Source organism: Heterocephalus glaber, unplaced genomic scaffold (genome assembly GCF_053883595.1).
Source record: "Heterocephalus glaber isolate CG9 unplaced genomic scaffold, H.glaber_assembly_v1.0 deba00001594, whole genome shotgun sequence".
In the NCBI taxonomy this organism is placed as follows: domain Eukaryota; kingdom Metazoa; phylum Chordata; class Mammalia; order Rodentia; family Bathyergidae; genus Heterocephalus; species Heterocephalus glaber.
The window spans coordinates 8,813,714-8,831,122 of record NW_028258369.1 but is presented as its reverse complement, the minus strand read 5'-3'; the positions used below and the strand labels follow the sequence as shown (position 1 = coordinate 8,831,122).

Below are 17,409 nucleotides of genomic sequence, written 5' to 3'. Positions count from 1 at the left end.
TATATTGCAATGAGTGTGTTTTGATTGCAAATATTTTTATAAGTGTGGCAATTTGCAACTTGAGAGGAATGTAATAGTAGCTGAGCTTTCAAAATGTAACAAACTGTCGTTTTCTTCTACATTTAAAATAAGTGCTTCTGAAAATTTCAGGAAAAAAATGACCCAAATTACCCTCCCCCACACATCTATATCCAAAAGGCGGGGAATGGAGTTTGAACAGAACATCTGTGGACAAAATGAAAGACAAATGGTCTTTTCAGGCAAATGCTTGGAAAGGGGATTTTTATAGACAAACTGAATGTTTTAGCATCCATATCCATGGTTAAGAAGAGGATCAACAATACTTTCATAATGGTGTTTTATCACATTCTATTTTTATGGACAGAAGTATGGTTTCAACACATCCATTCATAATTCTTCATTTAATCATTTGCATAAATGTCTTTTGACACAGATTTAATGTACTTTTGCCAGCCTCATCTTGAGTTTAAAGTTAAACCATTAAACCACTAAGACAATGAGTGTAAATAATGCTAAAGGAAAATGGATAACAAGGAACTTTTTCTTATCTGCCCAAAGGAATGAGATGTTAAAGAATGGAACTTTAGTACATGGATTACTAGAGAAAAGACACCTGGCTTCCCCAACCCCAGCCACAGGACTTCTTCCAGTTAAAAGAATCAACTATAGTTAAAATATATCCTGTACTCTTTGCTAGTGTCGTATTTAATATCCATGCACTCAACCAGTATTTATTGTGTTCCTATTCTAGGCAGTGCATAAAATACACAGAATTCCTCTTCATTAATGGAGTTCATATTTGAAGCTAACACAGAGAAATATACTAATTACTTTAAATAATGCAAAATGATAAGGAGAAAAGTAAAGCAGGGAAAGAGCGAAAGTGTTGAGAGCAGTAGGCATAATAATTTTATTGTATTGAGAACCATGGGAAGAATTTACTAACAAGTAAATATTTTAGTAAAGTCTTTAAAGAGATAAGGAGTATACCATGACAGTATCTAAGCTGAGACCATTTCAGACAGAGCAAACATCAGGACTAAAGGCCCTGAGATAGGATTGTACTTGGCATGACCTAAGATAATCCAAGTGTGGCTAGAGTAGAGTGAACAAGGAGAAAAATAGGCAAAAGTAACTGGACCAGATCATGCAGGATCTTCAATATCATTGAAAGGATGTGGGTGTTTATTTGGAGTGAGATGAGAAGCCACTGGGGAGTTTTACATATAGGACTTAACATGATTCAAATCATATTGGGGTGGGGGTGTGTGCCGGGGATCGAACTTGGGACTTTGTGCTTGCAAGGCAGCCAATGGCGCCACTGAGCTAAATCCCTGGCCCTTCAAATCATATTTTAATAGGATCACTCTGGGTCTTGTGTTAAAACTGGAGTAAGAGGAGAAGGAAGGAGAACCATGAGGTATTCCAGTAATCCAGATGAGAAAGGATGGTATGTTAGACTAGGGTGGTAATATTAGAGGCAATGAGGTTATAAACATTTCTGGAAGACAGAGCTCATACCATTTACTGGTGAAGTGACCATGGGCTGAAGGAGAATGAAGATTTAAAGTTGGCTCTTAAGATTTCCTACCTGAGCCACTAGTGCAGAAAAAAAAATGTGGAGTTGACGTTTACTAAAGTACAGAAAAAGTAGACTAGAAAACTAGGGAAGAGTAGATTTGGTTAACAGGTGATGAATATCAAGAGTCTAGCTTTGTATATATTAAATCTGTTGAGTGAGGCAAACTGTAGCTCAATCAAGAAGACATGGCTGGTGACATGAACTGTAAGTTTCTAAACATCAGAGTTTGTGTAATTTTCTTAGAAAGTTCAAAGAACTTTCAGCCAGATTCTCACTATAATAAACAGAAAGTGCTAGTGAGGAAACTAAACAACGAGGTGATTCTTTCCACACTAAATGGAAATATGGAAAATTCACAAAAGCCTTTACAATAAATGTTGAAATAAAAACAGCTTATGAATAGTGGATGTTCAAAAGACCCAATGCCAACTAAATAGCCCGGAAATGTAAAATATTTTTAAGGAAATAAACACTGTATAGATAAGCTTTAGACTGGAAACAGTCAGAGAAAGAGAATTAGGAAGTTGGAAGATGGAATGAATTCACCTATGGGACAATGGAGAAATATGAAAGGGTAAAATATAAGAAAGACACATAAGTGATAAATTGAAAGGTGCCAACATTCACCTAGAGAATTAAGGATGTGCTGGTAAAGACCATTTGAAGAGATAATGATTGAGAATGTTCAGAATGAAAGAACACTTTTAGTGCAATCTCGTAAATGCTAAATACGGTTAATTATGATGAATTATAGCCTAGAAATACAGGAAAACTGTAATATTAAGAATAAAAAATATTTTGAAAGCTACAAAGAGAATAAAGAGATTACAACAAATGACAGTAGCTATGGATATCTTAAAAACAGCAATAGGTACCAAGATAAAGTAAAATAGTATGTTTAAATTGCCAGAAGTAAATTATTTTAACTCACAATTCTATACCCAGCCAGGCTGTTATTCAAGAATAAATGATTTTTATATTTTGAAACATAAAAATCTAGAATTGCCACTCACAAACTGCTGTACAAGAACTTTTCAAGAATATCCTTATACTTGAGCATGAACCTGAAAGAAGTGTGATCTGGAGTCAATACAGAAGAAATACAGAAATAAGATATATTGTAAATTTTCATTCTCATGAGAAATATGTTCATCATCATGAATGCAAAGATTCCAGAACTTTTTTTCAGTTCTTTTAGTACCTTATAGTGATCATCTATGTCATCTGTTATAATCATTTGTCTCTTCTTAATGTCTTGCACTTATTAAATTTTGTACAATATCCCTACAAACTGAAAAATTATATAAATTTGCCAATAGGAATTTATAATTCCTTCAGAATCATAAATTTGTACCTGAAGGACGCATAACAACACTTGTTTATGACATAAGGAAACCTTCATTGTAAAGAGCTTATTTATGTGTCTGAGTAATGAACAGTTTTCAATGAAAATTTGTAAAATACCTTTTTATAAGACCGGTCATTTCAGGGGTCCCCAAGACCACTCATATGTTTGGCAGTTTTATAAAAAAGCTCATATAGTTCTACTTACAGTAAGATTAATTACAGTGACACAGCAAAGATATAAATCTCAGTAAGGACAAAAGACACCTATGGAATCTGGAGAAACCCATGTGCAGGCTTCTTGTGCTTTCTCCCCCCAAGACAGGTTACACAGAGCATGCTTTGCCCAGGAAGCAAAAATGTTGTCACATAATGTGCAGTACTTCTTCCCAGGGAAGCCCATTTAGAAACTCAGTAGCCAAAGACTTTATTGAGTTGGTGATTTAGGCAGCTTTTATCGAGTAAATGCCAAAATCCTAGATTCCAAGAAGGAAAGAGGGTATTCAGTGCCCCAGGTGGGAAAAACAGTCTATCATTTAAGGAAGCTTCCTATCAGTATAGGGAACTGTTCAGCAGTCAAGTTCCAAGATGCCAGTCAAGGGTCAACCCTGCAAAACAGGTGGCAGCTTTAGGACTCCTGTATTAATTCTACTGCACAGAGACCTAACTGTGTAGGTTTTCCCCCATTACCTACCAAAACATATAATTCAGTTAATTTTTTATTTTAAAAAATGTCAAGTCCCTTAGAAAAATAAGGAAATCTCTCTTAAAAGTACCCCATTATGATATTTACAGTATTTGCCAAAGAAATGTAAGGCTTACTTCATTGAGTGATGGATTAATTTATACTGAATATCTAGGAGTGCTCAGGTATCAACAATATATATATATATATACACACACACACACACACACACGCACACACACACACCAATTATACTCTTAGTTATTATCTTTGTGAAAATACTATATACTTATAGGGAAAGACAAGAAAATCTTTTTTAAAAGAAAACCTGGAAAGTATAAGTGTGTTTTTGTAGATTTTTAAGTAGACCTACAGGTTCTAAAGGAATAGCATATAAGAAACCTAGGAGGTATATTATGTAATCCAATTCCTGGATTATGTGAAGCTGTTATCCATGTAGCTTTCTAAAAATAAACCAACCCTATCTTGTCATTTTTCAAACTAATGAGCTATAAAACTCTAATGATTACTTGTGAAAACAGAAAAGGAAAAAACCCAATCAGTAATTTTACAGCCAAACAATGTTGAGAAAATAACTATACGTAAATTAGCTACACTTAAACACACTAGCCTGAGTTATTATTTGAGCTACTATTTTGAAACAAAATGCACTCAGGCAAATCAACACAGCCTAATGGGTTTTATCTTTTATGCCTTCTCTCAAAAATTGATTATGAATTTTTATGGCCGTGGATGCTGCAAAGGTTGATACATATATAAATATATGTAACATACATGCACACACCAGATGCATGCATGTTTATACTGCTTTGACACTTGGGTGATTATTATCTTTGGGTTACACTGTATGTCAGCAAATTTTCTGACCCCCTATCTTTACAGTTAGTACCCATCCATAATATATTAGTTATGTAAATCATACACAGAACAAGAAAATAATTATGTAAGTAGAATGCTATCTTATTAGTGAATATACTAAATCATATGACTGTATTATATAAAACCAAGATCAGCAAACTTTATATAAATAAAATTTAATTGCCCCTCACCGATATATTGATAATACCTTCATGAGAAAAGAGAATCTGTTACCTAAAAATCATTTTGGAGGAGTATCTGTGAATTAAAAACAGACATACTATCTCTGTTCTGGCTTGTCTAGCTAATCATGTGAATGTAATCTTATTCTCCCCACCCCCCAACAAACAGTCTAGCTTAGTAGACTGACTGGAGGCATTGATTGATAGTCACTAATCAAAAGCTAGACCAGTCAATACAGCTGTGAGTTTTTTTTCCAGGCATATTAAGCTGTTCAGGTACTTAGCATAGATGAAATAAACAGATAATTTAACTGGATGACTGTTTAGCTGGGCAAGTATGATGCAGGGAGCATAGTTCAAGGAACCATTACAAGGATGTCCCTTGGGAACCAAGTGGGAGGAGTGAAATAAAGGCATAAGAAGGCGATATATTAAATGAATTAGATGCCTTAATAAATATATTTTAATTGATAAAAGTAGTATTAGACTCTTTAAACAACAGTTATTAGGGTCAGTGGCTGAAGTGTTTTTAAAATATCAAACATGGTCATGGGAGTGGGCAGCTCAAAAGTGGGAAGGTAAAGATAATTGGAAATCACCAATAAGGAGCCAAGATGGTGACATCATGTACGTGAAGATCAGTCCCCAGTAGGAGTAGGCATAAAAAGAAAACACTGATCCAAGTGCTGAAGTATCTACAGACTAAGGGAGTTGGAGACGAGTGGGTATTGCTTGCCTAATTCATAAGATGTTTGTGAGAATCAAATGTTATATTCTCTGAAAAAGCACAATAAACCCCTATAAAAAGGTACAAATTTGGGTGAGGGGAGTAGGATAAAATCCCTTAGTTTTACCAGTGCTTCATAACCTGGTTTCTTTACCTATGAGGTAAAGGGTAAAGACAATATCCTATCCTGTTTCATGGGAGATTAGAAAGTTAAGTGACATGATATATTAATTTATTTGAAGCTTGAGGGGGGGTACTTTTTCTAACCAGGACTTAGAGTCCTCATTTAGCCTTGAGAGCTCTGTGTAGCCTGCTGGTACTCTGGATCACACTCAGAGTATCAGATAACATTTTTCCTTATCTTTGATTTCAGACATTTCAACAGTCTTCTCTGCAACACAAATCAAAGAAGAAAAGCAAAGGTAAGAAATAGAAAGCTATACCTGCTTATTTTGCACTGTTTTAAAAACCAGCACCCTTCACTCATCCTCTTGCTTGAGCCCAAGATGGTTTGGAAAAGCACAACCCTGTAGTGTGAAGAGCTACCAAGACCAGCTTCTCCTTCATTTCAATTTCCAGACTAGGTACCTTTTACAACAAATGGTCCCAACACATTTTGAAGCTGAGATTCCACATTTCTGATAAAGTTGTGTCACTTATATGGAGGAAAAAGTATTAAAGATTTCTATACTTTTATATTCTAACACAGTCTAAAAATTGTAAGTTTTAAGGTTTAGTAGCAAGACTTAATTTCAGGATCTATAATTAATCCTCTACATCTTTTTCAAAATTTAAGCTGCATTTTAACTTACTATTATATTTAGGTCCCATAGCAGGCAAGAGCAAAAGACGAATTTCTTGCAAGGATCTTGGCCGTGGTGACTGTGAGGGCTGGCTTTGGAAAAAGAAAGATGCGAAGAGTTACTTTTCACAGAAATGGAAGAAATATTGGTTTGTTCTAAAGGATGCATCCCTATACTGGTATATTAATGAAGAGGTAATGCAATACACATTTTGTGTTCTCATCCATTCTCTGTCTTTAACCAAATGTATCACTATTTTGAGACATATTTAAAAATCATATCATCTTAAAGCCAATTCAGGAGATAAATTCTAATTATTGTTTCCATCCAGCCTTTTTAAAATTATTGCATTTGGAGATTCTGGAAAAATAATTTTCTCAGTTATTCTAATGAAGGAATATATCTGAAGCACAGATAAATTATAGTAAAATTATATATATTATATATATATATATCAAGCAAATTCAAGCAGTAGCTTATCTAAAAGGACAAAAGGACTATTCATGAAAATTTAATATGGATTTTTAAATATCTTGCTTTTGTTTAAAGTTTTACATTTTTTATCCCCCCAAGGGTGGAGCTCTTTAGCAATGTATATAAATTAGTATCACTTGAATTTGTTTTCCTTAAAGAATAATGATTTCTGCTGTTAGCTTACCAAAAAATGTACATGGCTTAATATAGTATATTGGTTAAAGTCTTTTAACAAATGCTATTAAGATGTTAATTTGCATTTGATGATTAATTGTTGAAATATAATTTAACAACATTGTGCTTATGATTACAACATACAGTATCTAGAGTATTGGTGTTTGCTAAACAAACTTATATTATGTCATGTCACATTATGTCATGGTTATGAGTGTAGACTCAGGAATCACACCACCTGAGTTACTGTGCTTCAGCTTCTTCATGTGTATAATGGGAGTGATAATGCTTATCTTACTCAGCTATCATATGGATGAAATGAATCAATGAATGTAAAATCCTATTTAGAACAATACCTGGTACCTACTAAGTACTAAATTTGCTAATAGTAATATTTTTTAATCTGAACTTTAATTTTATTTGTAAAATCGGGAATTCATATTTTTCTATTTAAATATATTTATTTAATATAAATATATGTGTTATAAATACAAAATAGATTTGATTGGTTTAGTTGTTTTGATATTTTTTGTGGCAATCATTTAATTACCTAAAATAGTGATGGCAAACCTTTTAGAGCTTTCAATGATAAAAACAACCTGCTGTGACATGCATGCCATAGGTTTGCCACCACTGACCTAAAATATCCTGTCTCAGGTGTCTTCTTTTAGGTATAATAAACTTCAATTTTACCTATATTATAATTTAATAGATATATCAACCAGGTAATAGAATTACTCAAAACCTTAATGTTATATACAAGCTATTCCAACTAATCTAAAACTGTCTTTGGTAAGCTGTTTAATCATTGTGTCCCTTCTCCTGGTCATTACCAAGCTCCTTAGACTTTTACTCAACAAAACTTTTATTTGATCTGGGCTATACCAGTCCATAGAATCTTAAATATCAAGTTCAAGTGAGGTTACGTTCCCATCCTGTTTTTCAATCCAACATTAAAGTGAGGAGGATTTTATGGATTTTATTCTGTTTTCCAAAGGAAAAATCACACACACACACACACACACACACACACACACACACACACACACACACACAGAGCATATATTGCAAGCCAGATATTTGAAGCTGAAGTTGACCTATTTCATTTTTAAATTCAAACAAAACAGTGATTATACAATTAGAAAAAAGTTAATTTAGATTTGATAAGAGAATTATTGGAAGCACAGGGGAAATTGAATCAGTAAACATCTATTTTATATCTGAACATTAAATACAATAGAAAATCATGTATTTAAAGGTGAACTACAGTTATTTTGTATGTTATAAATGTATGTATACCCTCTGACCAGAACTTTTGGGGGGTTGATGCTAGGGATTGAATCCAGGACCTTGCCAATGCTAGGCAAATGCTCTAGATGTAAGCTATACCTGCAGCCCCCAAAAGGTTCTTATAAAACATGTCTCCATATACCCAAAATGTACCAATAAACTTAATGAATAATTTTAAAAGAATTTTAAAAATTTCTAAACCCATCTTAATATAAAAAGGGTCATTCAAGCATTTTATAACTTTAATCTGTGGTATTCTAAATGTTCAAAATATACCTTCAAGCCAGGTGTGCTGGCACACACGTGTAATCCTGGCACTCGGGAGGCTGAGCCAGGAGGATCCTTGTGAGTTCAAGGACAGCCTGCGCTACATAGTGAGTTCAGTAACAGCCTGAAGTGCATAACAAGACCCTGTCTCAAAAAAAAAATAAAAATAAAAAATATATATACTTTCAAAATATGCCTTCAATTTATAGAATGTAACAGGCAGGAGTGTAATTCTCTTCTCAAATGTCGAATTTGAGTTAGATGAATAAATTTATTAGTGTAGATATTTAAAGCATACTTACACCATAGTATTGACTTCAACCCTTTTTGTGTAATAGTCTAAACAAGAATCTTGCTTCTTTAGGATGAAAAAGCGGAAGGATTCATCAGTCTGCCTGAATTTAAAATTGATAGAGCCAGTGAATGCCGCAAGAAATAGTAAGTTGATTTTATTTGGTAAGAGGGAGAAAGGGAAAAGATTTTTCAATTTGCAGCTCAAATTATAGGTTTCTTATCTAGTGCTTTCAAATTGAAGTAATAAGAAAGTAGTTTTGTGGACAGAAAATTTAATTTTTTACTGATTTCTCTCATGATAGAAGCATTAGAATATGAACTCAGGTTAGATGTTGAGGCAATTTTTATCCATATTATTTATTTTGAACTTATTTCCTAATTTGTAATAAAATAAATGTACCTTACTTTTTTTTGCAGTGCATTCAAAGCCTGTCATCCCAAAATCAAAAGTTTTTATTTTGCTGCTGAACACCTTGATGATATGAACAGGTAAAGTATTACTTATATTTCAAAGTATATGGACAGGCCTAAAATTCTGTGTTTTCTACAGTAATGCTTAGAGAAAGTCACTGAACTTCCTAGGTTGATCAATTTAAAATAATTCAGGCCTCAGCAAATTTAGTATTTCTTTCTGTCACTTTTCATCTGTCACTAGACAGGACTTTACAGCCAACTGATTAGATGGCTCTGTGATTATTTGATGGCTCATTATCTACCACATTCTGCTTCATGTTTAAACAACTTTTATGATTTTCTCTCTTCTCTTTCCTTTCCTTTCCTCTTTTTCTTTAATGAAATCATAGAAGTTAGGTCAAGATTCAAAATTTCTCCTTTCTATAGTTTTAGCAACCAATGTCCATTCTATATGTCACCTGCCTACGATTAGGGAAAGGTTGCATATTATAGTGGTCAGAGCCACGTGGCTTTTTTCTTTTAGTTTAGTTTATTAGTACATATGTGCAGTAGATAATGATTACATTCCTTGTGGGGAGTTGGTACATGCACATAGCACATCTTAATTCTTTTTTTCATCCCCTTTCCCTCCGCTCCCCCCTTCCACCCATCTCTTTTGTCAGCCTCCCTTTTTTGTACATGTTTGTAGTACATAATATAGTATATAATGCCTTGTGTGAAATAGGTACATGTATATAACACATCCAAAGAATTAGGAGCATGTGAACCAGACTAAGTCCCAGTTTTACCATGTACTAGCTACGTAACTTGGGACAACGAACTTGGCCCCTTCATTATCCCAGTGTATTCAGTAGCTGGTGGGGATAATAACCATCTTAATCCCAGCTCTACCAGTTACTAGCTATGCAAACTTAGGGAAGAAATTTAAACTCTATATGCTAGGTTATTAGAGTAAGAATAGCTATCACTATTAATAGGATTTTTATGAGGGTGTATATAAATTTTAAGAGTAACATAAATGTTTGCTCTCAATATATATTCCTTTGTATACTTCAAGCTTTTATCTCAATTATCTTTGTATGTCTCTAAGAAATAATATGTGGTTATTTTAAGCACAGAATTTGTGTAGCTTCATAAATATTCTTGAACACCCTGAATGAACCCTTAATGTAGTATCATAAATCTTGTTTTATGATACTTAGGGGTACAAGCATGTTTTTTCCAAAGGAAAGATATTAGTATAAGGCAATATGAAAGAAGGGGGTTTTTGGAAACACTTAATTAAATAATTAATAAAATAAGTAACCTTTTCATGTAATTTCCATAATCTTCTCTTTAGATTTATTTAACCTACCATTCTTGAAATTTCCCACCAAGCCATTGAAATTTGGAGAGCTTTTTCTCCTTATTCTCAAGATAAAAATGTTTATTCACACTTACATGGCAGCAGGAAAGTGCAATACTCTATTTTGTGTCTGAATTATTTTATAATTTTGTTGTTCTAGGTTCCCACTATCCATTTAAAGTTCAATGCCCTTGGTATAAATATGAAGGGTTTCTATCATGACCAAATTGAAAATAAGCATTCCTGTTTTAGAAGATGGATACATTAGATCCCATTCACTACTCTTTAAGAATAATATAATCATTCGTGATATATGCTATTTATGCTTAGAAACTGCCTGCTTAAAATACATTTTTATGAACTATAAAACCGTTCTTGGCCTCCATTTGCTACAGTATGTTAATAGTAGCTTCCAAAGTATGCTGATGTCACTACTCTTTCCTGATACTGCACTCATACAAACATATCTGGTTCTGGATGTCACAGAAGAAACTAACCCAAGCCCATGTGGTCCATTTTGTTGTTTTTTCTAAGCAATGCGTCAAAGAAAAACTGAATCTAATAAAAAATATATCATTTCCATATTATATACATTTAAGAGTCCTGTTCATTGTAAGGCTTACCATGGTACACTTTACCTTTTAGTATTAAATTGATCCAAACTACTGAAGTTTTAAAAATTTAATTGTAATGGATTTTTGTTTTACTTTTCTCCTTTTCTTTTTTTAATAACCCCATTGGTATTATTTACTTCCAGTAAGCAGATCTTTTTAAATTACTTATTATTAACAAATAAAACTACTTGTTATTAGAAGGAGAAAAGTGTCAGTGCTAAAAATATTCAGAGGATTGGTGATATGGAGAGACACCCACATACAGCTTTGTTCAGTTATCTAGTTGTTATATAACAGCAAAGTTGTCTGGGTATGATTTAATCTCTTTATCTTTTAAAGATATGTGCTTAAGACCTCAAGAGAGGATATACTTATAAAATAATTATAATTACAGTAAATACCTGCTTTATCAGATCATTTCATAATTTTTGAAGTATCATTAACTTTTTATGAAAATATACCATGATACAGAATAATACATCTTTCTCTTCATACTTAAAAATATATAATGCCATAACACCAAGGCTTTCAAACAAGAAAGTATAGGTAAGCATATATTTGGATTATAGTGAAAGTTTTAATAAGATATCCCAGACTGACAAAGAATAATGTATTGGCCTGACCACCTCACCTAAAATAGCTTTCCCTTATCCCCAGAAACTTTGACATTCTAATATTCTACACTTTTTGCTTGTTTTTTTTAACAGCATTTGATTGTACTTCACATATGTTTCTTTGTGTCTTTTTTTCCTATCTCCCATACTAAGATGAAGGCATCATTGAAGTCAGGCACTTTGTCTTATTTCTCTCTGTAGTATGGATGTCTAGAGTGGTGCCTGATATATATAGGCTTTCAATAAATATATTTTGAATTAGTTAACACCTATATGTCTACTCTTATAATAGCCTTAAAATACCAAATAATAACAATAGCAAGTACTGCATATTAGTGTCTTCCAAGTAAACTGTTAACGATAAGTTTATCCTAGATAGCACCAACAGTTTTGTAGTATTCAGCCTTTTGTGACTCTCCACAGCAGTTATATCCACACACTTTCTAAAAAGTTTTTATTATGAACAGAATTTTTCTTCTTGGAAGTAGTTTAAACTTTCAATTGTCCTTTGAAATTTATCAATTCTAGAGTTACACAGGAACTATATCTTACTCTTTTTTTCTATCCCTAAAATATACCTCATTGTTCAGCACATACCAAGCACTTAATAAATGTTGAATTAAAAAACTGAGGAAGGCTTTTTAAATTTCTTGATTCATCTCATAAGAAACCTCATAGTTCTCTAGAATTCTGCTAAAATAGTAAATACAAGGCACTGGGTTAAAATTCAGTGATGTATCTACCTTTAGTGGTATTATCATGGTTTTCACCAAAGAGCACTAGGCTGGTCTTCCAAAAAATTGTAAAATTTGCCTTGTAGTACAAATGTAACCTCTTTCTCACTACAAATGAACTATAGATTAGCTTTTGCTAATCATTAGTCATTTTTAAAAGATTGTCATGAAGTTGACTTTTGGCTACAGTTTATAATCTTGTAGAGTTATGTGTATATACATGCTATTGAATTCATGTGAACATTATTTTAATTCATGTGAATTAAATGTCAACATTTTATTCCATTTCTACTTCAGTCCCTTCTTCACTTCCCACACATACTTTAATAATTTATTGTAGGTTTTGCCAAAATGAAGTTTGGCTTTAAGAGACTTATTCTTAAAATCAAAGTTTCCATAGATAGTGATTTTGCCTTTTAGAAACACAGCTTTCTTTCCCTGGTGCACATTTAACATCGCTTAACAAAAATGGTGAAATACATGAGTCCTTTCAAAGAATGTAATCTTCCACTTGATAGGGAAGAGAAAATGTTAGGTGAGCAAGTTCTCAAACAGAAGTTTTTCTTAAAAATATATCTACATCAGATTATTTCACAATTAATCTTTAAATGTAGAGACAAGTTTCTGAAGCAGTCATGAAATGTGTTTCTCCTTTCCTCATTAAGCTTAAATGAGCTTAATAAAAATATTATTCCACAGTAAAACTATTATTTTCACAGGCAAGGTCTGTAAGTTTGTCTCTTTTCAGGATAAATTAAACCTGATATTGTTTAAGTATATTTAAAGGAGCATTTGTTCCGAAGAAACAGAACAGCAGGAATATTTGGAGTGCTTCTACATTTGTTGCAAAAAATTAGTACAGCTTTGGTTATCTCAAAATCCTTTATTTTACAGATATTAACAGCTTTACCCAGGTGTTCTTCTGAAATAGCATCTTAGGTGTGGGAACACTTTGTACTACAATAAATTATGACTCATTGAATACTCAATGTATCAAGAGTAGCAAAGAACACATCTTATATATAGGGTATTCCAAATATTCTTAGACATCTTAAATATTCCTATGAAGTAAATTATAAGAAAGTTGCAATGTTATTGATTTTAGTATTTTTTTTCAGGTGGCTTAACAGAATTAATATTCTGACTGCAGGATATGCAGAAAGAGAGAGGATTAAGCAAGAACAAGGTAATGGAATATCTTTTTATACAATTGTATCATACTTTTTTTTCTTGCTGTTATCCTGTACAATTATTCATTGCTACTACTTGAAAGAAAATAGGTCAATGTGTGATGAGTTCTGTCTGGCCATTTTGAATCTAGATCATAGCCTCTTAGAGGTAAAGTTCAGTAAATTAAACAGATAGGAGGCCAGGGATGTAGCTCATTGAGGCAGCCAAAATGTCCTGAGTTCAATCCCTGGTACCAAAAAAAAAAAAAAACAGATAGGGACTGAACTCTGAAATTTTTGAAGCAATTATTATGAAGTTTTCTCCCGATTATTGTTCTCTTCTTCCATCTATTTCTTATGGGGAAATGAAATCTTAAGAAGGAAAAATCCTGTAAGAGGTCTTAAATACTGACCCAAGGCCGGGTCCTTGACAGTGAGCTTTGTCTGTTGGATTTACTATTATACAGAGAGGTCAGATTGGGATCCTTTCCTTTATAAAGTATGTGATTGGTGATGTTCTTCAGCTCTCTAACTATGTAAATCTCTGATCTTAGAGACTCTGCCTTGGTATCGCTCTCAGATTTATAAAACATGTCATGATGCAGAACTGAAAACTTAAGAATGAAAGCTGTGGTCACCATTCTGAGGTGAATTCACATTTCCAAAGGAATGCTTCCACATCCCTTGGAAGCATAAATAGTTTTTTGAAATTATTTGAGATCCCCTAAAGTTAAAAGAATTCTGTAGATTGACATAGATATAAACAAAACTTCTCTATAGTTGTAGATTCAATAAGCCCAGCCAGTTTATTGATGTAGAGATTCTCAAATCCTATTTCCTCTCAGAATTAGAATAAAATCTCAGCCAAAACTTAAAAAAAAAAAAATCTAAAAACTAAAGTCTTAACAACCAAGAGATGACAACCAGATTTCAAAATCAATATTTTAGGAAATGTTAAGCAATTGTCAGTAAACTTCTAATATAGAGTCAGATAACATCTTGAGTTTTGAGGACCATAGACTGTCTCTGTTGCAACTATGCACCTCAGCCACAGTAATGTAACCGTAACCGTAGATACTTGAGTGGCCATGGCTGGTTGTCAGTGGGCTTTATGATTTGAATATTATGTCAGTTTTCACACTTTGAAAAATATTTTTCTTTTGATTTCTTTTTTAGCCATTGAAAATTTAAAAACCATTCTTGGTCCACGGACCATGTGAAAATAGCCAGAGAGCCATGATTGATCTGCAGGCCAAAGCTTACCAACTCTTAGTTTGGGCCATGGCATGAGGGAATGGAGAGTGCTGGTACATTATAGGGTGAGGAAATAGGGCAGGAAAATCCCAAATAAATAGCAAAATATAGCTATTGCTAAGGGGAATTTATCGTCTTATTGTGGACTTCAAAAATTATTTAAGAAAAACTAAAAACAACACAAATGCAAGTGCGTACTAATCTTTACAGAGTGTACAACTGATAAAAATAATTTGCTGCATGGATTTAATTGTTTTCAAAAATAACTTGAGAAGGAGACAGAGTTAATGAGGAAGTGATTTTTTAAGAAAGTGGTCAGTGAGCCTGATATAAAGTCTGCAGTGGAGCAGGAGAGAAGATATTTTATTCAATATTAAGTTCTGTGCTAGACCCTCAACCAGCACTCATAATTGTGTGAAAGTGAACTGCACACTCATCTGCCTGAAATTACCTTCCATTCTGGTAGAAAATTGTCTTAGTATAATATACATAGTTAAATGTAATAAAGTACAAATCAAGTTCCACAGAAATGAGACTAAAGACAGTCCTTTTAGGAAGAGAATGGAGAAAGATTTTATGTTGACTCAGTTTTCATGTGGACTCAAGGAAGTAACTAAAACGTTCCAGGGAGTGGAAGCTCCATAAATAGTTCCACAATTAATAACAGAAGCCATCTCCATCAAATCAATGTGCACTGACAAATCTTGGCCAAGGCTTTGAAGTATAAGACCGGCTATTAAGACACTTACATGTCTTAATGATTAAAAGTTTATTACTCACCTTCATGCTTCAATATAATTTTATAGGACTAAATTTGTGATAAGAATACTGAAAAAAATGCCAGCCTTCTTTTTCAAATTTCTTTAAAAGACATAAAACATTTCTCTAGAAGTGTTTATAGATTTTTTTTCTGATTTTTTTATTTGGTACATATACATAACACATCTTGATCCTTTGTACTTCCCCTTTCTCTCTCCTGCCTCTCATCTAGCCCCCATCTTCAGATCCTCTTCCTCTCTCCACACAGTCTGTCTCATATCATCTGTCTTTACTTTTTCTCTTTAAAGACACAGATGAGTAATGTACTGATAGGAGAATGAACCTATGAAAAATGTTAATTTGTATAAGTAAAGAAGCTTAGATTTTCAGGGTTGAGTTCTGTATTTTATTACTCAGCATTACTTTGAAGCTGAGCATGACCTTGATTTTAGTGAATTTCTTTTGTACATGGTATTATATAATCAAATTTCATTGTGGATAAAAGAATTGGTAAATTATATTGCATATGCAGGTTCCAAAAAGTATTTATTCTGTGGATTCATGCTTCCTTGGTTTGTCGTGTGAGCATATATTTTAATGCCCACTGAAGTGTAATAGAAAATCATAGGCAGAAGCTAATCATTACAATTCAAGTCTCTCTTGGTACGGCAACCAGAATCTCTTAAGTAATTTTGATTTCCACAGAGTGTAAGGCATTTTAACGTATGGCAAAAATATATTAGATTTCTATTTTATGCATTATTAGGTCTCATGGTATTCTATGTAGAAAACTAAGAGATATATACATCTACCCTATACTTTTGTAGTTACTTGATATCTTCTGAATACCATTCTCAGTATTGTACTTAAACTTAGACAAGAAGTAGCTCTTTGGATGTTGATAGTAGAATGGTAGTTATCAGAGGCTGTGGACATTAGGAGGGTAGATTAGCAAAGGATAATCAGTGGTTGCTAAGTTTTATTCAGATGGAGTAAGAATTTCAGAGATGTTGTTGCACAATAGGGTAGCTATAGATAATAATGATATACTACATATATCAAAAAACTTGAAGAAAGGAGTTTGAATTTCTTTGACATAATAAATAATAAATGAGGCAATAGATATGTTAACCTTATGTTTTAATTGTTATAGTACTGAGGATTGAACCCAAGCCCTTCACACTGAGCTACATTCCTAGTGCTTTTTTATTTTTAATGTTGAGACAGTCTCCCTAATTTGTCCAGGCTGGGCTTAAACTTATGATCTTCTTGCCCCAGCCTCCCAGAGTGCGGGTCTTACAGGCATGTGCCAACACATCTAGATTGTTTATCCTAGCTGAAACATTACACAGTGTATACATGTACTGAAACATCACATGGTACCGAAAATATGTATACTTTTTATTTTAATGTACCAATTAATAAATTATATTTTTAAAACACAAAATATACCTCTGAAGATTGAGAATGTTTCACCAGGATGTAAAGGAATAGCTGCCGAACACTTTCTTTTTAAATACCAGCGCTACTTGGAAATGACTCTCTCACTGACTTAAAAGTTTAAAGGAAAAAGAAAGGGTTGGGTATGTAGCTCACTGCAAAGGCCCTGGGTTCAATCACCAGACTGAAAAAAAAGTTTAATGATTGCTATCTTTAGTTACAGAAGTATAAAGTATGTAGAGTTCTCCCCAGGTGTGGTGGTGCATGTCTGTAATCCCAGCATTCTGTGAGGCTGAGGCAGGAGAAATACAAGTTCAAGCCCAGCCTGGGCAACTTAGTGAATT

The 17,409-nt window shown here is 33.2% G+C and overlaps 1 protein-coding gene across 12 annotated transcripts in view; it reads left to right on the top strand.

Annotated features, from left to right (window-relative positions):
• Positions 1-17,409, top strand: part of Cnksr2 (connector enhancer of kinase suppressor of Ras 2) — a 272,194-nt gene that overhangs the window by 209,074 nt on the left and 45,711 nt on the right. For all 12 annotated transcript variants that reach the window (XM_021245320.2, XM_004866183.3, XM_021245322.2 and 9 more), the window contains 5 exons: positions 5,794-5,842; positions 6,245-6,417; positions 8,793-8,866; positions 9,140-9,211; positions 13,562-13,629. In XM_021245320.2, coding sequence (XP_021100979.1) covers positions 5,794-5,842; positions 6,245-6,417; positions 8,793-8,866; positions 9,140-9,211; positions 13,562-13,629 — 436 coding nt within the window. The remainder of the gene's footprint in view (positions 1-5,793; positions 5,843-6,244; positions 6,418-8,792; positions 8,867-9,139; positions 9,212-13,561; positions 13,630-17,409) is intronic.